Source organism: Sturnira hondurensis, unplaced genomic scaffold, assembly GCF_014824575.4.
Source record: "Sturnira hondurensis isolate 20B ecotype Veracruz unplaced genomic scaffold, ASM1482457v3 Scaffold0016663, whole genome shotgun sequence".
NCBI classification, from domain to species: domain Eukaryota; kingdom Metazoa; phylum Chordata; class Mammalia; order Chiroptera; family Phyllostomidae; genus Sturnira; species Sturnira hondurensis.
The window spans coordinates 12,071,914-12,096,028 of NW_028089294.1; the positions used below are offsets into that span (position 1 = coordinate 12,071,914).

The 24,115-nt window shown below is 47.0% G+C and overlaps 1 protein-coding gene across 1 annotated transcript in view; it reads left to right on the forward strand.

Annotated features, from left to right (window-relative positions):
- XDH (xanthine dehydrogenase) overlaps positions 1-24,115 on the forward strand; it is a 57,004-nt gene that overhangs the window by 21,519 nt on the left and 11,370 nt on the right. The window contains exons 13-28 of the mRNA XM_037066638.1: positions 746-855; positions 2,999-3,183; positions 4,225-4,399; positions 5,784-5,867; positions 7,725-7,894; positions 10,272-10,395; positions 14,314-14,433; positions 15,141-15,237; positions 16,128-16,252; positions 17,033-17,166; positions 17,572-17,659; positions 18,837-18,923; positions 21,759-21,950; positions 22,151-22,296; positions 23,121-23,202; positions 23,750-23,845. Of these exons, the coding sequence (XP_036922533.1) occupies positions 746-855; positions 2,999-3,183; positions 4,225-4,399; positions 5,784-5,867; positions 7,725-7,894; positions 10,272-10,395; positions 14,314-14,433; positions 15,141-15,237; positions 16,128-16,252; positions 17,033-17,166; positions 17,572-17,659; positions 18,837-18,923; positions 21,759-21,950; positions 22,151-22,296; positions 23,121-23,202; positions 23,750-23,845 (2,015 nt within the window). The remainder of the gene's footprint in view (positions 1-745; positions 856-2,998; positions 3,184-4,224; positions 4,400-5,783; positions 5,868-7,724; positions 7,895-10,271; positions 10,396-14,313; positions 14,434-15,140; positions 15,238-16,127; positions 16,253-17,032; positions 17,167-17,571; positions 17,660-18,836; positions 18,924-21,758; positions 21,951-22,150; positions 22,297-23,120; positions 23,203-23,749; positions 23,846-24,115) is intronic.

The window sequence follows — 24,115 nt, forward strand, 5'->3', positions numbered from 1 at the left end:
TGCTCCTGGCTAGGACTTGCTACAGAAGGAGGACACAAAACAGAATCAGCAGGGGGAGACGGCCCATGGAGCCAACCCTGGAGGGAACCGGGCACGAGCTTCCAGAGTCTGCGCCCGAGCAAGTCACTTCACAGGATGCACTTAGCTCCCCCAGCAGCAGGCTGACTCCGTAACACATCAGAAGTACAGTTAGAAGCATGTTAGAGATTCAGCACCTGGAGCTTTAATGGGGGCTGGTCACTTAGCTCCGCTGGCACTCCCCAGAGTCCAGGCCCCCTGAAGGGGAGGAGGTGCGCAGCTTAAACCAAGCTGTTTTTTAATAAACAGTTCGGGCACAATGAGCCATTCCTGCCAGGGAATGGTAGGACCTCTCCTGAGATCCAGGTTCCCAGAGGACAGACAATGGCCAGCCTTTCAGAGGACAGCAGGTCCAGTGAGGCAACTCTGACACCCTCTTTCCAACGTCACAGTCAGTGGTGTGACCATGGCAGCCTGCAATTTGCTATAGTGGGAGTATTTATACCACAGAAGCAGGGCTTCTGCCCCCACCCCCAACCCCCTCAGAGCTGATTGTTAAGCATTCACCAGCACAGTGTTGCCTGAGGGTTTCGGATAGAGGGCCTTGACCCCGATTGTGCCATCCTCTTCCTCTGACCGTGGACAGCAGGGGCCAGGATGGAGAAGCCCACTGGCGGGTGGTCCTGTGCTGTCTCACGTGGTCCCTCTTCATCTTGCCCCTGCACAGGCACCAGGAGGACTGTTCCGATGGACCAAGACTTCTTCCCTGCCTACAGAGAGACCCGGCTGGCTCCACAGGAGATTCTGCTTTCCATCGAGATCCCCTACAGCAGGGAGGTGAGAGGCAGTGTCCAAATCACTCCCACAACTGCCAGGCTCCAGACAAGGAGATGGGAGTTGGCCTCAGGACCAACCTTAGCATCTCTGAACTTTAACATCTGTCTTCTTATCTCTGAACTTGGCCTTTGGCTAACCATATTCCTCTCTGGACAATGAGAAGTTTTAGTGTAGGGAGCAAAGGACATGAACAGAAGCTAAAGGTGTGATCCCAAGCCAGTCATCCCACCTTCCTGGGCCCTGTTTTACTCATCTGTAAAATGGGCACAAGGTTACCTACTGGGCAGTTTATTGTGAGGACTGAAAAATAATTCATAAGGTCTGTGGCAGATGCCTGGGAGCCAGGGGAGGTCTCCAGCCAGCAGCCAGCAACACAGGTTCAAGAACACATGTAGCAGTTGAGTATTCCTGCCCAGGTCAGAGGAGACTCGATGTCAGAAGGTGAAGTGTGGGGCTTGCGTGCGAAGGGGAGAAGCCGCCTGGACATCAGATCCTCACAGGCTGCCCTTGGGCTTGAAAAGGCGTTTGCTCGCTGACCGTGTTCTGGGTGGGTGTGAGTGAAGAGCTCTGCTCTGTGAGCGGGTTTCCCAACGTTTCCGGGCAGGTCTGGGAGCCTCTGGCTGCCTTGCCAAGTGCTTGATGCCTGTGGCAGCTTCGCCTGTTGCGGTTCTTGCCCATCTCAGCAGCCACCTGTCCCATGGTGGGCCTTTTAGAAATGACCTGTGAGAGGCCAGGGAACCAGCTGTGGAGGAGCGTGTTGAGGGTTTACCACAGCCAGTCCTCGGAATGAGTGTCTCAGGCGTGTTTTGCCCTTGCTAATTTAGCCTCCTTAATGAGAATGCTAATTCAGTGAGAGCAATTGCATCCCTCAGGTGGTTTCTTAATGGGGTTCTAGCTTGTCCTCATATAGACCATTTGAGCAGTGACTCCCAGAGTTTTGTATTTCACAGATCAGTAAAAAAAAATTAAATTATGAGGTTGGGAAAGGAGGTGAGAACAAGCATAGCACTGTCCAGTTTCCATTTTGCCAGGCAAGGGACAGACAGACAAAATATTTCATAAAAGAAGGGAGACTTGCACACCCAGACGCAGGGAGGGTTTCTCCACACAGAGCAGTGGGCAACCTGACCCTGGCGTTTCGCGGCTGCAGCGAGCATCGCTGGCACCGTCCTGGGTGTGGGCAGCCCCAGCCTCTGCTCCAGAGCCAAGTTCAGGCTCTGTGCTCATTGCCCCAGGCCCACGTCTGACACCAGGAATCAGAACTAGCTTGGTCATCAGGGGGGGTTTCTGTGCCTTCCTCACACAAAAGCCTGTGGTCGTGTTGGCCCCCAGGGTGTGTCTCACTGTGTGTTCTCTAGTAAACACCTCCTTAAACTGCCGACCGTTAGCGCGAGCCAGAATCTGTGGTGCCAGGGTAAGTCCAAATCTCAAGCGGGACATGACACAGAAGAGGCGTGACCTTCGATGGTTCTCACCTGGAAAGTAATCATGTGTTCTTGCTATTCGCAAAGACAGAGCCCTACTTCCACCAAGGGGCAGGGGACATCTGATCAGAGCACCGAGGCAGCGACTGTCTCATGGTGCAATTCTTGCTGTCGGGAGGCACGACGTCCAGCCGTGGCCGCTAGACTGGTGGGAGAGACAAGTCAGCATCTGAGGAGGCTGCGAGCTGAAGGCAGTTTCAAACAGTTTGTGGCGTTTGGGTGTGTGCAGTTGAGAGGCTGACCAGCCAATAGAGGTTTTGGCACAGCCTTCTGGACAGGCCGGTGCGCCCCGAGACGGGGCCCCAGGGCGGGGAAGCTGGGCAGGCCGGAGGGGGTCTCTGAGGAGATTTGGTGAAAAACACTCTCCCCGTCCCAGCTGTCGGGTTGAGAGTGCTCTGTTGTTCTTCTTTGTCTCTGACTCTTAGTTTCCTGCCTAATAGTGATCCTGACCCTCCCCGATTCTGGGCATATTGTGTGGAACTTCTCCTGAAAATGCGGTCACCAGTTAAGCCTCGATCCTGGATGCCTGTCAGCAGCGCCTTGCTGATTTGCAATGGCACGGTCTCCTCACCACACCTCGGGGCCCTGTGTTTCAGGCTCGCCAACTGTAGTCCTTGCAAAACAGGGTAGGAAACAGGTATCTCTCTGTTCTTTTTCAGGGCGAGTTTTTCTCCGCATTTAAGCAGGCCTCCCGGAGAGAAGATGACATAGCCAAGGTGACCTGCGGCATGAGAGTCCTGTTCCGTCCAGGGACCACGCAGGTGGAGGAGCTGGCCCTTTGCTATGGCGGAATGGCCGACAGAACCATCTCCGCCTTCAAGACAACTAAGAAGCAGCTGATGAAGTAAGAGCCAGTAGCAAAAGAAAACTGCTGCTACCATATCGTTGCTGCTGCTGCTGCTGCTGCTATGACTACTCACAGTATTATTATTATTGCTACTGCCACCATGGCTACTGCCATCACCATGGTTACGACTACTATACAATTACTGCTACGGCTAGTAGCATCGCTACTGATCGTATTGCAGCTGCTGTGCTGTTCCCGTTGCTACTCCAGCCGCTACTATTGCTCCTGCAATTGCGATTGTTACACAGCCACAACTATTATTACTATTGCTGCTGCTGCTGCTGTTTCTCCTGCTACTGTTATTCCTCATAAGCACATCACTGCTGTTGCTGCTACTACGTCTACCGCTACTAGTTGTGGTACTGGTGCTTTTGTTATTATTTGACCGCTATTGCTTCTGCAACTACCGCTATATTACTTCTCTTTCTACTACTACTATTACTATTGCGTCCTCTAGTACTGTTCCTAGTACTGAGTCTGTCAGTGCTAGTATTACTACTACTGATATCATTGCGGGTACTGCTACTATTGGTGCTGCTGCTACTGCTCTTTCCACTGCTGCTGCTGTTACCATGGCTACTCTATGGCAGCAGCTGTACCAAGCACTACACGGCACTACCCTATGTAATCCATAACTGCATGGATAGGTGAGGCTTGACTTGGGAGCTCGACTCCTTGGTTCCAGTTCTTGGCTCCAACACTTACCAGATGGGTAATAAGTCAACCATGCCTCAGTTTTCTCACTGATAAAATGAGTATAAATTTTTTCCTACTAAAATGATGTTTTATGTAAAGCACTTAGGGCATTGTAAGGACTCAGTAGATTTAACTCTTACTTTTGTAGACTTTTAAAACTGTATCTGTTTTTGAAGATGAGGGGACTGAGGCTCAAGGAGGTTAACTAGCTTGCCTAAAGTCACGTAACTATGAGTGTCTGAAGCGGGCTTTGTGCCTGGATTCCTATGACTCTGAAGCCCTGTGCTCAGTGTCCACACGAGGGCTGGGGGGGAGTGCTGTCCCACACGTGCTCTCTGGCAGTTCCTGGAACGAGAAGCTGCTGCAGGAGGTGTGTGAGGGCCTGGCAAAGGAGCTGCAGCTGTCCCCTGACGCCCCTGGTGGCATGGTGGAGTTCCGGCATACACTCACCCTCAGCTTCTTCTTCAAGTTTTACCTGACGGTGCTTCAGAAACTGGGCAAAGAGGACTCAGAAGACGTGAGTGTGGGGGCCTGGGGCAGTCTCGGACTCCCTGCGGCACTTTTGTTTGGGGGTTTGGGAAGCTGCTCTGGGTGAGACAGAACTCTGGACCAGGTGGTGAACTTGCTTCTGTCCTCTGGCCGTCAACGGGCAGAGGGACAAGGACCAGGGTCATGGCCCAGGGAGACACAGAGATGGAAGCCAATGGGGTGACTGAGAAGCGGAACACTGAGCTGGGAGCCAGGGTTCTTGTCCATGGGTTCTTGTCCCGGCTGTGTCATTATCTCAAGTGAGAACTCGACCTGGTCACCACTCTCTCTAAGTCTCAGTTATAAAATCCACAAAAGGAGGCGAGTCGACCAGGTGATCCTTCGGCAATGTAGCTGCTGCGCCCGGGGTTTGTAGGCAGAATGGGAACGTGCAGTGGACTGAGGCTGTAAGGTGCAAGGATGTGCATTCTGGAGAGGGTGCTGGCTGGTGGGGCCCAGCTCCCCGATCTGCTCACCAACAAGCATTTCTTTTGCACCTGTTATGCAGTGAGATAGCACTGGGCACTAGGGGGCAGCCCAGAGTGGGAGAGAACGTGGTCAGTGAAGGCCAGTCTAGTGTGGCCGCTGTGCAGATGAGCCTGGGGAGCAAAAGGAGGGAGCTTCGCAGGTGTGGGGACAGCAGAGCAGAATTCCTCTTTTAAAAACATTCATAGTTGTTTTTTTCTGAATATAAAAGTAATAAGAACTTGTAGAAAACTTCAAAAAATACAGAATTGAACAAAGAAAAAAGTATTCTCATACCCTAGAGAAAACTGCTAATATTCTCGTTTATTCCTCTGGCCTTTTCCCTACATCTGTATCTGTCCCCCGGTCTCATTGTGTTTGCTCCCCCCCCCCTCTCTGTTGTCCTTCCTTCCATCCATCTAGCATGTTACTGTCTTTTGATTGGGATATATGGTTTTCTAAATAAATTGGCTGTCATGCTGCATGTAGAATTTTATTTCCCCCTCGATTCCTTTGAGATTATATTGTGAACACTCCCTAGATCATTACCTACATTTCACACAGAATTGAGGAGGAAAAGGAAGACTTTTCCAGGAAGGCTGAAGGAGAAGGATGCCCCAGTGGGGAGGGCAGCAGGCATAAATGCGGGGAGGGGGCAAAGCTGGGCCGTTGGGGGGGGGCGTGGGCCCTCGTTGTGCAGAAGGCGGGGGTCATGGCAGAGGCTGAGGCTGGGATTAAACACCGACTTCTCAGAGCCCACGCTCAGATGTTGTGGTGGGTCCAGATAGTACCGGAAGGAGTGTAGAGGAAGAGGAGGGGGACAGTTTACAGTCACTGGTTGGGGACAACCGAGATCAGAGTCAATGATAAAAGTAGTTAAGATCACTTCTGTTCTCTTGCCCCCACAGAGGTGTGGTAAACTGGACCCCACCTTTGCCAGTGCCACCTTACTCTTTCGGAAAGACCCTCCGGCCAACGTCCAGCTCTTCCAAGTAAGTATAGACAGTGCATGGCCAATATCAGGAGCCCTTGCTGACCACAGCAGAGGATGCTGACCATTGGCCCATGACTTACCTGAGTTGTTTGTAGGTTGCTCAAAGCTCCTTACTGTCGTGCATGGGCACCCAGGGAAGAAAATGAGAGTCACGTGAATGTCAGTGAAGCTATTTGCCCTCTTACTCACCTAAATTTCCCTCTCGGCATTACTTTCATCTTTGGCTGCTCCTTACAGAAAAAAATTTCTATTTCTTTTTTTTAAAGATTTTATTTATTTATTTATTTTTAGAGGGGAAGGAGAGAGGGAGAGAAACATCAATGTATGGTTGCCTTTTGTGCATCCCCTGCTGGGAGTTGGCCTGCAGGGAACTGGCCTGCAACCCAGGCATGTGCCATGACTGGGAATTGAACTGCGATCCTCTGGTTCACAGGCCTGTGCTCAATCCTCTGAGCTACGCCAGCCAGGGCTAAAAATTTCTATTTCTATTTTGTCTGTTCTGCCTCCTCAAGTGAGGAGTTCTCTTGAGCATATAAACAAACAAACACACAAACAAACGCTTTCTGCAGAAGCTTTTTGAGAGGCACTAGGTAAAGGGTTGGCTTTTCCTATGAACACTTTGGGTTTTGTGGGCCATACAGCTTCTGTTGCAACTCCCTGACTCTGTCATAGTAGCTCCAAAACAGCCAGAGGCAAGTGTTGCATTCCAATAAAACTTTAATTATAAAAACAGGCAGCGGATCCGATTTGGCTCACGGGCTACTATGTGTTAATCCCTGCACTGGAAGGCAGTGGTGCAGCACATGAACTCTGGGGCCTGGCTGCCTGGTCTCGGGTCCATTTTGTAACAGTGTGACCTTGGACAAGTCCCTCAACTTCTCTGTGCCTCCTGGGCGAGTTAATTAGGCCCAGAGTGTGGATAATGATGGCACCTGTTTTATACATTGTTTTGAAGTTTAAATGTGGTAGTAAAAGTGGTTCCTGGAATGTAGTAAACATTCAGTAAATATTTGCCATTATTATTATTTGAAAAACACATAAAACAGAATTTTATTTTGAAATGGATACATTAGAACATTTTGAAAAATACAGAGAAGTATGAAGAAGAAAATAAAAGTCACCCCAAATCCCACCCACAAGAGAAAAATCATTGTTATATTTTCATTCGTTTTCCATTTTTATGCACATATGGACATGTATACACTATATAACACGTGTTATTTTTTACCATGAAATTCAAGTCATTTTTAAAAGATTTTATTTATTTATCTTTAAAGGGGAAGGGAAGGAGAGAAGGTGAGAAACATCAGTGTATGGTTGCCTCTCTTGCGTCCCGTACTGGGAACTGGCCTGCAACCCAGGCAAGTGCCCTGACTGAGCATTGAACCACGATCCCTTGGTTCACAGGCCCATGCTCAATCCACTGAGCTACACCAGCCAGGGCCAAATTCAAATCATTTTTACATGCACACACACCCACAAAGTTTTACATCCTGTTTTTACACTTAACATAAGCTTCTTTCCTTCTAATTAAAATTCTTCAAAAATACGTTTTAGCAGTCGCATATATTCCATTGTGTGACAGTAACATATTTACCCAACCCCCAGTGAATGGACCTTTAGCTTCCTCTTTTAGACTTTCCTATGGTCCCTCTATGTGGTGATCCTGTGACCACCTTCCCATTTACTTCTTTGTGCCTTTCTGTCTCCTCCAGCTGTTTCTTTACTGCCCCTTCCATTCTTGCATCTATGGTCTGCTTTGCCACCTGGCCAGCCACTCTGCATGGTTTCCCTGGGCCTGTAGGAGAACAGTGTCCTCCACAGTTCAGCCTGACCAGCAACCATGTTCTTCTAGGAGGTGCCCAACTCTCAGTCTGAGGAGGACATGGTGGGCCGGCCCCTGCCTCACCTGGCTGCGGCCATGCAGGCGTCTGGGGAGGCCGTGTACTGTGACGACATCCCTCGCTATGAGAATGAGCTGTCCCTCCGGCTGGTCACCAGCACCCGGGCCCACGCTAAGATCAAGTGAGTGTAATAGATACACTCGGAGAGGAGGGTGTTGGGACTGCCCTGCCAGGCACTGGAGATGCACCCCTCCTGGTGGGTCTACAGGGGGAAATGGGGCTCATCTTAAAGCTACAGTCTAGAAAAGAGTGGGAGAGGCTAGGGGCTCAGGGGTGCTTGGGAGGGTGCAGGGATGACTTGCAGAGATAAGAAGGGGCTGGACCAGCAAAGCCTTGGAGCACTGGATGGGGAGGTTACGCTGGACCCAAAAAGGAGTGGGGCGCCGCTGAAAGGCCCTTAACAGGACCGGGTTAGATCTGCACTTTGGAAATTGGGCTAAACTTCAATGCAAAGTTTCAGTACGATTTGAGTCAGCACAAAAGGGGAGAACCTGGGATTGAATCCCTAGTTCCAGTGCTTAGCAACTGTGACCTTGGCCTGCATGCTTAAGCTCTAAGTTTCCCCATGTGTAACAGGATTTTTTGGTGAGGTTTAGTGGTCGTTTGAGATAGGGATAGTGTCCCCAAGGGACCGAGAGAGAATAGTCGCTTGTACCTGCTTATGGAAGTTTGAGAGTCTTAATGGCAAGAACGCCACCTCTGTAGTAATAGTAGAAGTAGTAGTATAGTAGTAATACCTAACACTTACGTGAAACTTAATATTTGCCACATTCTGGTTTAAAGCATTTTACATATATGGGCTCACTTATTCCTCACAGTAACCCTATTGTTATCTCCACGTTCCAGAAGAGGAAACTGAGGGACAGGCAGGCAAAGTTACCTGCCCCAGGTCACATACTTGGAAGTGGCACAGCCGGAGTTTGAAGCCAGGCAGCGTCAGCAACTGGGCTGTGCCGCCTCTGGATGTTCAGGCCAGAGACTGTGGCCTTTATTTTCTGTCTGGTGGGCATGAGACACACGTCCTACTCAGTAGAATGGCTGGGAATGACCTTCCTTGGGCCCTGGCACTGCATGGATTTGGGATCAGGAGTGCTTGTCATAGGTCTTTCCTCTGCTGATACTCCTAGCCCGGAGGAGGGCTCCAGAAATGGTGAGACTCCTGCAGGTCCCTGAAAAAGTATTTGTTTATGATAGCATGGTTGCTAACGATGGGGTAAATTACTGGCCTTTGTCTTTGTCTTGAGCCCATACTGACAGTGCCATGACCCACAGAGCCTACCCGCAAATGGCTTTGCTCCTCTCCAGCGAAGTCTGAATGGAGGTGGGAGGATGGGGTGNTGTCATAGGTCTTTCCTCTGCTGATACTCCTAGCCCGGAGGAGGGCTCCAGAAATGGTGAGACTCCTGCAGGTCCCTGAAAAAGTATTTGTTTATGATAGCATGGTTGCTAATGATGGGGTAAATTACTGGCCTTTGTCTTTGTCTTGAGCCCATACTGACAGTGCCATGACCCACAGAGCCTACACGCAAATGGCTTTGCTCCTCTCCAGCGAAGTCTGAATGGAGGTGGGAGGATGGGGTGGGGTGGTTACTACTACGTAGTTACTACTACGGCTGTGTAGTAACTGCAGTGATCAGGATGTCCCTTGCGTATGCACCTGGAGGGGAGAGGGACAGAGAGCAGAAGCGGACCTGACTTGGGCGCTCTTCATGCCGGAACCTCAGTCCTAAGCCCCGCTGTGCTGCTCTCTGGCTGGCTGGGTGGTGGTGGACAAGCTTTTCAACTTTCTTGGGCTTGAGTTTCCCCAAATGAAAAGTAGGGGTAACAACAAAGGCTTTCCTCAAAGAGGTTTACATCTTTGAAAGTTGGTTGGTACTTCACAGAGGTTCCCATAACTTTCTCTAGGTGCCTCTGCTCTGTTTCCTCACCCGGGCATGGGCCAGAGTGAGCAGGATTTAGTTCCGACGGTTACAATTGATGAATTCTCCAGGCCTTTTCCGTTTGAGGTCTGAGCTGTCTAATTATAGCCAGGGTGCCCTGCCATTCCGGAATGGCTCGGCGAATGTGGTGCGAGAGATTTGTCTGGGTGACGATGTTCAGGTGCCCTGGGTGAGTGGCCCGCCAGGGCCCTGCTGTACTGATTCTGGATGGATCATAGCTGTGAGGTGGGTGTTAGCCAGCATTTAGACGGCTGTTGATTATGATTTGGTTAGTAGTAGGTCCACGAGGGCAGGCCTGTCCTATTCACCTTGTCTCCAGCAGGACTCTGAACAGCGGCTTTCGCATGGTGAGCATTTAATTGACACTTGTAGAATAGAATAGAATAGAATAGAATAGAATAGAATAGAATAGAATAGAATAGAATAGAATAGAATGTAGAGAAGGGAGAAATTAGGGTGGAGGAAAAACTGTCAAAGTGAGGACAGAGTTACTCAGTTGGGGGATAGGTCTTCCCCTTAGTTTTCTTGCCTGGCCCCTCACACTGCTCGTTCCTGCAGGTCCATAGATATTTCAGAAGCTCAGAATGTGCCAGGGTTTGTTTGCTTTATCTCTGCCAATGATGTTCCCGGGAGTAACCAAACTGGAGTTTTTAATGATGAAACCATCTTTGCGAAGGATAAGGTATGTCTTGGATTTTTTAAAATATAAAGTTGGTGGAATTGACTATTGAAGTTTTAATTTGTATGTATTCCTCCAAATCCCTCATATCGAAAAGATTATACATTTGCACATATTCTTGCCATTGTCCAACTGGTCAGTATTCAGGACAGTCGTTAAAAGGATGGAATAGAATAGAAAGGCAATAGGTAAATAAGATAGATAGAAAAGCGCTCAGTAGCATCTTTAATTTTAACTTAATGCTTCCTTTTTTATTTAATTAATGGCTGCCGTTTACACATAGTTGGATGACTCCATGCCAAAGTGGCATTAAAAAAAAGCTGGTGATTATATTTGAACTAACAATCAGGTTCTTTAGGGTATAACATTAAGTTCCATTATCAAAAGAAAATAAAAGTATACTAAATAAATGACCATATAGAAGTCATAATACCACCACTATGTGAGTATTGATAATTCACATATTTGAAAATCCATTTATCAATTTCAGTTGTCTGTGGAATTCTGCCACTAAACAAGTTTCCAAACATGCAGGAGAGCAGCTACTACAAAACCCATACACTTACATAGAGAAGTTCTTGGACGGTCACTTTACGATTCCAACACAAACCAAATGTTGCAAATTAGAAGTGGGTCGGAATTGCTGAAGGGCAAATTCATCTTATTGTTGCTGTGAGAGTGAAGGAGCAAATGAAAAACTACCGGCCCGAGAGCAAGGACTTCAAAAGGAGCGCCTTTTTGGAGGCTCTGTAATAGAAAAACAAATTGCTCTACAAACTTCAAGAGCCCCCAGGAACACTGCCGGCATTATGGTTAGTGGTCAGGTTCAACAGCCATCTCACTAGGCAGTTAGTCAATAACTTAACAGGGTCCTCAGAAAATAATGATCAGAGACAGGCATATTAAGTTTTGGTTCTTATCGTCAGAAACCTCATATACTAAAGTGATGAGTTGGACAATTTTTTTGTTGTTTATTTTTGGTGTACGTTGGAAGAAAATTATCTCTGAAGGAGCTTTATTAAGCTTTTATAGGAACTGAATTTTTATTTTTAATATACTTTATTGATTATGTTCTTAATGTTGTCCCAATTTTTCCCCCTTTCGCCCCTCACTGCGTGGTACCCCCATTCCCTCCAGCAATCCCCCGCCTTGGTTTATGTCCATGGGTCATGCATATAAGTTCTTCGGCTTCTCCATTTTCTATATTATTAACATCCCTGTGTCTATTTTGTACTTACAAATTATGCTTCTTAATCCCTGCACATATTGCTCCATTCTCCCCTTTCCTCCTCCCAGCTCATAACCCTCCAAATGATCTCCATAGCTATGATTCTGTTCCTGTTCTGGTTGTTTGCTTAGTGTGTTGTTGATAGTTGTGAATTTATTGGCTTTTTAAGTTCATAGTTTTGAACTTTTTCTTTTTCTTAAATAAATCCCTTTAACATTTCATGTAATAATGGCTTGATGATGATGAACTCCTTTAGCTTTACCTTGTCTGGGAAGCACTTTATCTGCCCTTCCTTTCTAAATGGTAGCTTTGCTGGATAGAGTCATCTAGGATGTAGGTCCTTGCTTTTCATCACTTTGAATATTTCTTACTAGTCCCTTCTAGCCTGAAAAATTTATTTTGAGAAATCAGCTGACAGTCTTATGGGAACTCCTTTGAGGGTAACCATCTGGTTTTCTCTTGCTGCTTTTAAGATTCTCTCTTTATCTTTAACCTTTGGCATTTTAATTATGATGTGTCTTGGTATGGTCCTCTTTGGGTCCAACTTGTTTGGGATTCTCTGTGCTTCCTGGACTTATATGTATATTTCCTTCACCAAATTAGGGAAGTTTCCTTTCATTATTTTTTCAAATAAGTTTTCAGTTTCTTGCTCTTTTTCTACTTCTGGCATCCCTATGATTTGGATATTGGTATGTTTGGAGATATCCTAGAGGCACCTTTTACTATTCTCTTTTTTAAAAAATTCTATTTTCCTTCTTGCTATTCTTGTTGAATGCTTATTTCTTCCTTATGTTCCAAATCATTGATTTGAATCCTGACTTCATCTTCTCCACTGTTGGTTCCCTGTAGATTTTTCTTTATTTTACTTAGCGTAACCTCATTTCTTCCTGGGCCTTTTTTATTTTATTGCCATACTCAATGAGTTGTTTGAGCATCCTGATCACCAGTGTTTTGAACTCTGCATCTGATAGGTTGGTTATCTCTACTTTGTTTAGTTCTTTTGGGGGGGTTTTGTTCTGTTCTTTTGTTTGGGCCATATTTCTTCATCTCCTCAATTTGGCAGCCTCCATGTGTTTATTTCTATGTAATAGGTAGAGCTGCTTTGTCTCCCTGTCTTCATAATGTAGTCTTTTGCAGAAAAGGCACCTGTATATTGTGTGGGGAAGAGTCAGAGGTAATCACCAATGTGGGGCAATCCGCTTCACCACTTTGTGGCTCTGTGTGGGGGGAGGGTTCAGAGAGGGTTCAGTGTTGCTGCCTGGCTTCTGGAGGTTCCCCCAGTACTCACCCTGTGCAATTGGCACCCTTCCAGCTGTTGCTCTGGTATTGAATCTTAGAGGAGGTGGGTCTGCGTAAGTTTTAAGTCTGTGCAGGCCCCTTTTTGCCAAGTCTCCTGAAAATCGGAAGTTTCTTCCACTGCCCCAACTCTCACTATTTTTTACAGCCAGAAGTTATGGGGATTTTTCTGGTGCTGGGATCCTGGGCTGTGTGGTCTGCCTGGGGCTGGGATCACTTGCTCCCAAGGTATCCCTCCCGATTTTTATCTACCGCACATGAATATGGGGCTGTCTGTTCTGCCACCTCTTTGTGCTACATTGCATCTCTGCACCTCTCCACCCATCTCCATGTCTCCACCCCTCCTACCTGTCTGGATGAATGTGGCTTCTTTAAATCCTTGGTTGTCAGTCAGGGCACATGCCTGGATTGCAGGCCAGTTCCCAGCAGGGGACTCATGAGAGGCAACCATACATTGAGATTTCTCTCCTTCTCTCCTTCCCTTCCCTTCTAAAGATAAATAAATAAAATCTTTAAAAAAATTAAATCCTTGGTTGTCAGGCTTCTATACAGCTCAGTTTTTGGATGGTTCTGGATGTTCTTTCTATTTGTTTTGAGGTCTAGTTGTAATTCTTTCTGTGGTTGTGTGAGAAGGCGAAGCATGTTTACCTATGCCTGCATTTTGACCAGAAGTCTGGAACTGAACTTTTAAATGAAAGGAAAACAATAACTATTATTCTATAAGTCTAACAGAAAACTAGTTTATGACCATCTAGTCTAAGAAGTAGCATTTGGAAACTATAGCTTCTGGGCATCTAGATGAATATATGATATGATTGCCACCTTTGAGGAGCTATTGGTGTAAATATGGGAGCAGAAAATAAAAGAGAGTAGGGTTATAGAAAGAAAATAAAACTGGGAGTCAGGGCCTAACATGTAATTATGGTCTGGTAGCAAGCCAGTTGTGATCCTGCTGGGTCTCCATCTGTTTGGTATGAAGAACAAGGGGATTGGAATAGATCCAAGTTGACAGATATAGGTCACACTGCCATACCTCCCATTCTGCTGTTCATGGCAGACATCACTAATCAATCACAATATTCTCTCCAGGGCAACTTCTCAACAGGCCGTCAGTACTAAATCATCAGAATTGGCCCTTGAGGTAAAGTGAGTTTGCCCTTCTGATAGTAATCATCTACAAGTTCCATTCTACTCCTATAGATTCTAAAGTCTTATGAAGAAGCACACGACCAAAATAATAGAATAAGGAAATGAAAAGGCCCAAGAACATTCCTAAGATGTGCCTTAATAGGAAACTGTGGGGGTGTGGGATTTCCTCTGTCCTTCTGAACAATTCAAAATAATTGGCTTTATGAGGGGCTTTGTGGTGTTCTTCAGTAGTCTGGTTCTCCTCTTAGGTGACTTGTGTTGGGCATGTCATTGGAGCCGTGGTCACGGACACCCCAGAACATGCACAGAGAGCAGCTCAAGGCGTGAAAATCACCTACGAAGACCTTCCAGCCATTATCACCATTGAGGTAATTGAGGATGGGCTGCCTGTGGACAGGGGTGAGCGCCACATCTCTGAAAGGGTTCTGTTTAGGACCCTCTAGACCAGGGGTGTTAAACTCATTTTCACTGGGGCCCACATCAGCCTCACAGTTTTCTTCAAAGGGCTGAATGTAATGTTAGCACTGTATAAATGTAACTACTCCTTAACTAGGGGCAAGGAGCTCGGTGCTGCTGCTGGGTAGAAACAAGGTGCTGAGCCAGATAAAACAAGGTGGAGGGCCGGATTCGGTCCATGGGCCTTGTGTTTGTCACCTGTGCTCTAGAGAAGATTTGAGCAGCAGGTGGGATTTGACTGGATAGTTTTTATATCTCTTCCGGCCTTGGGACTGTGTGGTCCTGTGAAACCTTCCCTTCTAGGAAATCGTGATCCTAGACTCAGGCCACTAACAGCCACACCACGTCCCTTGTACACAATTTCAGCTCCATTTCAGTTATTGAGGATGTCTTTGCTTTTCTCAAGGTTTAAGGTTGTCCACCTTTATCTAAGGAAATGGGGGAATATGACTTTCTGGGCTGCATGTGAACTTACTAAGTCTGCATAAGAGGTTTATAGAGATGCCAGTATGAGGAGAGAGAGGCAGAAATTCTGAAAACTTTTCTTCCCCCAGTGGGAAACCACCTTCCTTCCTCTGAAAGTCAAGTCTCTTGAAATGTCTCTCTTTTTGATCCTTAGGATGCTATAAAAAACAACTCTTTTTATGGATCTATGCTGAAGATTGAGAAAGGAGACCTCAAGAAGGGGTTTTCGGAAGCAGACAACGTTGTTTCAGGTGCAGCCACATCGTGTTATAATGGGCATGGGTTGGCCCTGGTTTATGAATGAAATTCAAGAGCTGTTCCTGGAGTCCTGGGGCAGGGAAGTGATTTCCTATAATTTCTGAACAAAAGAGTTCTTCTGATGTTTGGGACAAAACAGTACACAGTTGGCTGGGAAAGAACTTGGCATTATCTCCATTATCCCAGTTTAGGCTGGGTATATCTAAATGATTCCAGGGAGATGATAGTGTGTCAGACTTGGAAGATGGTCTAGGGAAGACAAATGCCACAGATCCCTGGGCAGCCTCAATCCCCAGGTATTTAACTACATGGACTCTGGAGCCTCCCTGTTCACCTGAAGGCAGCCCTCATCCATCTTCAGCTAATACTGCCCCCTCCCCTGCCCTTCTCCTCCACCTTCCACACTGAAATTGGGCCCATAGCTCTCATCTCAGGACAAAGCTGCTGATCAGACCTTTTTTGGAATTGTTTTCTACATTGTCTATTGTGCATTGTTATTGCTCGTAAATTAACTCACTAGCTGGCCTGATAGCTTCGGTTCTGGAAGGTATTTTTTTTAGCTTTTCAGTCACATCTATTGAGTCTTACTCTACATTTCCGAAATTTCACAGTCATTGTTTCAAAATCTTTGATTTCAACTGGCTGCAGTAAGAAGAGAATTTCATGCCTGGTGCATTCCATTGTCACTCTGATTTCTTGGTTGGGGTTCAGCTCCCAGGTTGCTAAGACTGAGGCCCTTTTTCACACCAGTTGGGGAACAGAGAGATTACCTGTGAGCAGTTGGTTCTTTCTTTGGGTACTTGGCAAATACATGTTCTTCTTAAGCAAACTCGTCCCCTCTGCAGCAGCAGGCTCACTGTGTGGGGTCTCGTTGCTTCCCCAGGTGAGTTGTACATTGGCGGCCAAGAGCACTTCTACATGGAGACTCACTGCACCATTGCCGTCCCAAAAGGTGAAGCAGGGGAGATGGAGCTCTTTGTTTCTACACAGAACACCATGAAGACCCAGGTAGGTGCCCTGTGGGTCAACTCAGGGGCCTGGGGAGGACACCGGGGAGCTCCTGGCATTGTGGGAAATGGGAAGAGGGAGACCCAGGTGGGTCCAGAAGGGAATTGGATGGTACTGATCCTGGACCAGACCCTGTCACCAACAAGCTGATGTCACTGAGCTTGTTACATAATCTTTCTCTTGTATAAAATATGGAACCTGGTAGGGTTGTTGTAATGATCAGATGGCTTTCAATACTTGGACAGAGCCTAGTAAATGTTAGCTATTATGATCCCAGTGTTGTGTGGCCTTGGTTACCTCATATCTGGCCTCAGTCTTCTTATCTGTAGAATGATGGGTTTTGGTAAGTGATAGCCACAGAGACCACTAAGTTATCTGCAGCAGCTCAGATATTCCTCATTTCTCTACTGCTTACAATGCGACAGTGGACGCCAGAATTTTTGACACCTGGTTCTACCCTCATGACCCACCAGTTCCTAATGGAATGACCCACTCATTCCTAATGGAATGACTTTGCTCTGAAAGTATGCTGTGACTAGCTGCTCTCCCCTCTGGTTAAAGATAAGTGTCTAAATTCAGTCTGTAGTGACTGATGAGTGTTGGACCCCAGCATCACTACCCAAGGGTCAGCCATGGGATGCGAGTGGGATTCTTGAATGTAAGAATTTCAGAACTCACAGCAGTAATTAGGCCTGTGTTTATCAGGCCAGCTCTAGGTTAAGGTGGAAGTAAGTCTACATGATGCATTCAGAGTAAGTGTTTTTTTGTTTTTGCTCACAGAGCTTTGTTGCAAGAATGTTGGGGGTTCCAGATAATCGGATTACAGTCCGAGTGAAGAGAATGGGAGGAGGCTTTGGAGGGAAGGAGACTCGGAGTACCATACTGTCCACTGCAGTAGCCCTGGCTGCATACAAGTGAGTTTGCCTAGTGGGTTCTGGAAAGAAGAATAAAGCTGCCTCTGCCAGGAAGGCTTTCTGAATTTCTCCCATTGGAAAGTAGATTCTCGTTGCTTTGCATTTTCACAGGCTTGTGTTATTAGAACTTTTGGACATAGGGGTGAAAATAACATCACCTGGTTCTTTGTGTCCTCATCTTACCTCCCCTACCTAGCTGTGAGGGCCCCGAGGGCAAGCACACAGCTCACATCCTCCATTCCTCAGCTTGTCCAGCCCAGTGCCTAGACAGCAAAGCAGCCCAGCCCGGGTCTTCTGAGTGTGCCAAGAGGGAAAAGACTCCCCTGCTGTTTTCATCTCTGAGCTGCACGGGGCTGGGCCGTTGTAGAGGTCCCAGTTTTCTTTACCTTCTGGTGTCTCCTGCAGGACCGGCCGCCCGGTGCGCTGCATGCTGGATCGTGACGAGGACATGGTGATATCTGGCGGCAGACATCCCTTTTTGGCCAGATACAAGGTTCCAGATGTTGGGGGCTCCCAGGCGGGCAGGGCCATCTCATTAGGATGTACTCTGACTTTTAAAAAAGATGACTATCTGTAGAAATTCAAAGAGGAAATAGCAACAAGAGACATTCAAATTGGCCAACAGCAACTTAGAGGGCTGATGGTGGCGGGCCACCTCCCAAGCAGTGACACAAGGTGGTGTTTGCGACTGTTGTGAATTTGCTGTGTTCCAAATCTGGTGTTTGTTCTCTCGGGGTCAGAAACGTGATTTGTCAGCAGACCTGGCGGAAATCCTTCCTGCAGGATGGCCTGATGTTAATGTGTTCACAGCTTGATGTGAACATCAGAATGACTGCTTAGTAGTTCACAAGGAGGAATGAAACTTCCGAGGCTGTGGAAGGGCACACGTTGTTAGGGTGGGCACCTACTCGGCCAGGTGGCTGGGCACTGCCCAGTTTCTCTGTAAGACAGGCACTTTTCTGGGCTCCTATGGGAGACCAGTTCCTGTTCAGATCAGGAACAGGTTCTGCACCCTGTTCCCTCCCACACCAGCACTACCTCACAGGTCCCGGTCTAGCTCTACAAACCTGGGAGCCCCCTCTCTCGACAGCAGGCTTTGAACATCCCCCGCTTTGACTTCTGACTGTCTCATGACTGACCACCCCCAAACATTGTATTTCTCTTATTTCCAAATTCTTGTGGGCTCAAAGGAAGTAACTTGGTCATTTGCAGTCCCAGCTTCCTCACTTATAAAGTGGCCATTATGAGTTTGTTTCGATGAATACCTAAGTAAGGGGTGTCGGAGCACAGGGAAACTCTCACAAAGTGTGACTTTTATTGTTCGCTGGCCCGAGCTCTGAGGGGAGACCCCAGTCTCTTTCTCAGTTTCCTGCCCTGCCCCCCCTCCCTGCCCTGTCGTGACCAACATTCTCTTCTCTCTCTGCCTGTGGTAGGAGCCAGGAGTAGGTAGAGAGGAGGAGGAGTGTGGGGAATAGGTATTCCGGAATTGAGCCGTGGGTGTGTCACTTGGGAGATGTTAGTTCCTCTCTTCTTGTTCTGGTGGTCTCTTATATTCGCCTTTTTTTCCTGGTGTGGTGTCTCGCTCTTTCTGTTTCCTCCAGGTAACGTAAGAGGGGAGGAGAGTCGTAGAGATAAAGGGGACTGTTGACAAATCACTGCCTTCTCTTCAGGTTGGCTTCACGAGGGCAGGAAGGATCGTGGCTCTGGAGGTGGACCACTTCAGCAACGCTGGGAACTCCATGGACCTGTCTCAGAGTGTAAGTAGGACTGCCTCCTGCAGCCCGGGTGACTGGGAGGTCAAGGGCATGCCCCACAGCCTGTTCACACAGGCAGATGCAAGCCTCCTCTATTCTTGCCTATTATTATTGCCATGGTTTCCCAATTGGTCCCCGCCTTTGGGTTCTCCATCCTTGGTTAATCTCTAAACACAGAGGTGATCATATTACTTCGCTCATTAGAAACTCATCTTTCTTGTGCAAGATTTCTTGACAAGCAAGGAAACTTAGTTACAAAACTTAATATATAGTATGGTGACATTGTGTGTGTGAGCATGTGTGTATAATATTATAGTCAGAAAGAGACACTGAACAGTGATGGGATGGGTTAATTGGGCATTTGCTACACTGCACACTTCTGTAGTGTTTGCATTTTAAATAATGAGTTGGGTTACTTTTAAAAAGCAATTTATGGAAGTACAGTTTACGTACCATGAAGTTTACCTATTTGAATGATACAATGTTTTTGTTTAGTAAATTTAAAGTCATGCAACCATTATCTCATTTCAATTTTTGAATATTTTCATCACCCCCAAATGACCTCTTGCGCCCATTTTGCAGTCCCCTTGTTCCCATTCCCAGGCCCAGATAGCCACGAATCTACTTTTCGTCTTCTTAAATTTTCCTTATCACATAACTAACACCATACACTATGTAGCCCTTTGTCCCTGGCTCTTCTCTCTCAGAATAATGTTCCCGAGGTTCATTCATGTCATGGCATGCGTCGTTTCTTCATTCATTTTTATTAACGGGGAGTATTTCCTGATGCGAACGGACCGTAGCTTGGTCTCCATTCGCCACGTGGTGGACACTGGGTGCTTTGCAGTCTGCAGCCTGGATGGGTAATGCTGCTTTGAACCTCCTCGTCCAACTCGTGCACAGACACGTTTTTGTCAATTCTGAGAATTAACTAAGTTATCTTGGTGAGACTACTTTAAAATTCTTTTAAAATCTTCATTTTATAACAATACTAGTTGCATATGCATGGAATCTTATTAAAAAAATGGAACATTTCAGGAAAAGCAGAAGTTCCTCACCTCTTGCCTCCACCCCACCCCCTCTCCCCTAGGGGCCCTCTAATTGGCTGTTAAGAAACTTCACACTTCAGATCTGGTGAAAAACTGTTCACAAAAGAAACACTTTCAGTGTTATTACTATTTATAACATTGGCTTCTTGGTGTTGTAGGAAAAATGAGGTTGAGGATGATACGGTACTTGGGCCCCAAAGATCATAAATTCAACCCAGCAACTATTTATCGAGTGCCTAGGGTAGCAACCTAAAGAAGCCAAGGGACATTGTTCCTGCCTTCAGGAAGTTCACGGTGTGGTGGGGGGACAGATAACGACAGACAGGAGGAAACAAAAGTGCAGGCTGACAGAGCACGAAGGGAAAACACGAAGGGAATTCATTGAGACGTACGAAAATCGTCTAGGGCGATTGGGACCGAAATAATTGGACATGAAAAACCACCTGTGGGAAAGATAAACTATACATGTGGAAGTAAGCTAAACCTAAAATGAGTCAAATGAAACCCATCATTTATTCCATCAGAGAGGTGAGTTATTACAACTTAATGAAAGAACAGTATGCTATAAAAACGGAACAGTCGGAGAATTAAAATGAACTCTTTACGAATTAAAACTGAGAAAGCAGAAACTTTGAAAGAAACTCAGGAGCTCTCCCCAAACATAAGAAAATAAGGTGGGAAAATAGAAGAGGAAATACAAAGGAATTTGAGGACCAGCTGAGTTGAGAAGGTCATGGAATAGAACCCAAAAAGAAAGAATTAAAAAAAGAAGACGGAACTATCAAAAGTAATTCAAGCAACTTTCCCAATTGATGAGCACACCATTTGAAGTTAACTTATTAATATGCGCCCAGAAATCTAAGCAAATGGAAAAATAAAGACAATTTATTAACTCTAGGGGAAAATGTTTTCAAGCAAGTAATCAAAATATCACTGCATGGTTCAGCTGTGAGTAATGTTTATAGAATAATGACACAAAACTGACTGTTGATCAGATCAAAATATAACTACATGGGAAGGACAGTGGGTAGGAAACTGGTGTGTATTCAGGGAAAGGGGGTTAGGCGGGAGTGAAATTTAAAATGTTTAAGTCTAAAGCTGAAAAATTCAGGAAGTGGCAATATAAGCACATTATTTGGAAATGTAGATGTTAAGGAAAGAGTGGTTAAAGAATAAGCTATGAGTATTGCAAGTGATTGCTTCTGGGGAGTGGAAGGAAGGAGGGTAGAGGGGGCCCCTGTTTTGTATAATACAACTTATGCAAGTATTGAAATCTTTAATCTACTGGCAGTCTAACTTTAATGGGAATAAAAACTACTTTAAAATTAATGAATAAAGTCACGTTTTTTAAACAAGAGGCAAGTGATCAATTCTAACTAGAGGATCTGAGAAGGGCTTCCCCGGAGAGGAGTGGGGGGTTTTAGCAGGTGGGTAAGGTGAGGAGGGGTGTGACAGGTGGCAGGAGCCGTGTACTCGGGAAAGAGGATAAAACATATACTGGAGAAAGGTCTTGAATTCCATGCTGGAAGATACAGACTTTACTTTGAAGATAATCAGTGGATGTTTTAAGCAAGTTGTGGACCTGATGTGACCTAATATCTTAGTATGAGGCAGAGATTAGAGGGCGGAGGCCCAGGGGGTCAGGAGTGCAGTAAAGAGGCTGCAGCCATGTGCCAGGAAGAACGCACCTGGGTCTGTGGAGGAGCCGGGGGACTGTGGGGCTGGGAAAGGCAGGGACCCGATGAAACCAACGCCCTGTTCCCTCCCATTTTGCTTTCCTCTGCTTCAGATAATGGAACGAGCTCTATTCCATATGGACAACTGCTACAATATCCCCAACATCCGGGGCACTGGGCGGCTGTGCAAGACCAACCTGGCCTCCAACACGGCCTTCCGGGGTTTCGGGGGGCCCCAGGGGATGCTCATTGCCGAGCATTGGATGAGTGAAGTTGCAGTGACCTGTGGGCTGCCTGCTGAGGAAGTAAGCAGGGAATTGGGTGGCGCCAGTCAGAGTGGGTTACTCTACTCTGAGGGACAGTGGCTTTGCATTTTGGGCATCTCCCGGGGGACAGGGGCGGAGGATAGGCAGGTGCTGATGAGAGGGGCCTGGATGCTTCACTTTAGTTTTGCCCCCCTCACCTGTTGCCCACAACAAGCCTCCGTGTCTCTCCCCTTGCGAAGGTACGGAGGAAGAACATGTACAAAGAAGGGGACCGGACACATTTTAACCAGAAGCTTGAGGGCTTCACCTTGGCCAGGTGCTGGGACGAATGTCTTGAAAGCTCTCAGTATCACTCTCGGAAGAGTGAGATTGACAAGTTCAACAAGTAAGTGCCTGGAGGGGATGAGTCCGATACTCTGGCACCCTCTCGGGTTTCACATTCTACAGGCTTTTTGCTGAACTCAGACTACAAAGCTAATAATTCAGTGAATGACTTATGAGGCTGCTGAATTAGCCAACTTGTTCATAGTCCTCTCTTTAAGATTATGAAGTGATCTTAGCCTGGGGGCAGACAGGCTCCCAGCCTGCACTCAGCACTGTAGCTTTTCAGTGCGGTTCATCTCCCCATGCTTGTCTGCCTCCTGGGCATACCACATTCCAGCGAACACCAGCGCAGGACACGAACAGAACACCGCAGTTATGTGCCTGCCTCGGACGCTAATCCGTAAATGTGACTGTGGTGTCACTCCATCTCCTTGGGCCCCAGTTTCATCACCTGCAAGGTGGCCATAATTATGTCGGTTTTGTCTTCTCCACTGAGTTGTTCAGAAAACCAAATATAAAGCACAGAGGAGGTGTTACCATTATCCTCAGTGAGCCACAGGTCCTCCCTGGGACAATTTCAGTTCTAGGTCACTGGGGTACTCTGACCCAATCTGAGTGACACTGGGGGAAGAAGAGTGATGATACTTTAAAGTCAGATGCTCAGGGGTGGGCCCCGCTTCAGCAGCACAGCAGGACCCAGAACCCCAATTCCTGCCTTTCTCCTTCTGTCTGCACAATTGGGGCCCAATGCAGTTATCACGGTGACCATATGGGAAGCTCTGAGGGTGCCTCATTGCGATTCTACAAAGTTGCTAACTGAAAATCTGTTGAACTTGGCATAAACATGATAGAGGAGATTCTAGGAGTATGTTCCTTTTCCTCCAGGGAAAATTGTTGGAAAAAGAGAGGATTGTGCATAATTCCTACCAAGTTTGGAATAAGCTTCACTCTTTCTTTTCTGAATCAGGTAATTGCTATATATAATTCTATCTCCATGGCACTGGGGCCCCATTTCCTCCTCTTTGCGAGGGAAAGCCTCCTGCCTCTGGTAACAGTGGCCTGGAAGAGCCCTTCGCTGTTTGAATGACTTTGCCTGCCCCTCTTTGTCCAGCATGTCACGAGGCAGTGAGGGCAGCAGGAGACTCAGAGACCTGGCGTCAAATTCTAGTTCATATCCTTCCTGGCTGCAGAACCGTGGACAGTCACTGAATTTTTCCAGTCCTACTTCTTCATCTGCAGAGCGAGGACAAAGATATTTGATTTACCTCCCTCTGAGCACGGGAGGGAGAAAGAGAAGGAGAGAGAGAGAGAGAGATGAAAAAATTTTGCCAAGTGCTGAAGGGCTGTCTAATTAAATCATGATACTGATACTACTTTAATTTTTGTGGGGGGTTTATTTCCTAAATGTTGTTTGTCGATTCTCTTTTTCCAGGGCTGCAGTACCTGTTGTCTCAAGTCTTGAGCTGCACTAGGATTCACTAAGTTTTGTGTCTGGATTTCCTCCCTCCCCTTAGGCAGGAGCCCTGATTCACGTGTACACAGATGGCTCTGTGCTGCTGACCCATGGGGGCACTGAGATGGGCCAAGGCCTTCACACCAAGATGGTCCAGGTGGGCAGCCTGCGGACTGTGGGGTCTGTGTGCAGGACGATGCTGGGAGAAGCTCAGGGCTTGGATCTACTGGAAGCAGAATCAGGCCTAGGCTCTGGCCCTGGCTCTGCTGCCCATTTAAATGTGGTCTTGAGCAAGACTTCTGCGGGTTTAGGACTTGGGTGTCTTTGTTTGTGCAGACGCGTTGGCCATGTGGTGTCTGAGGTCACTCCCTTTACCACCCTTGTAGGGCCCTGTGACTGTGTGTGACGTGGGTGTGCTGCGTGTATA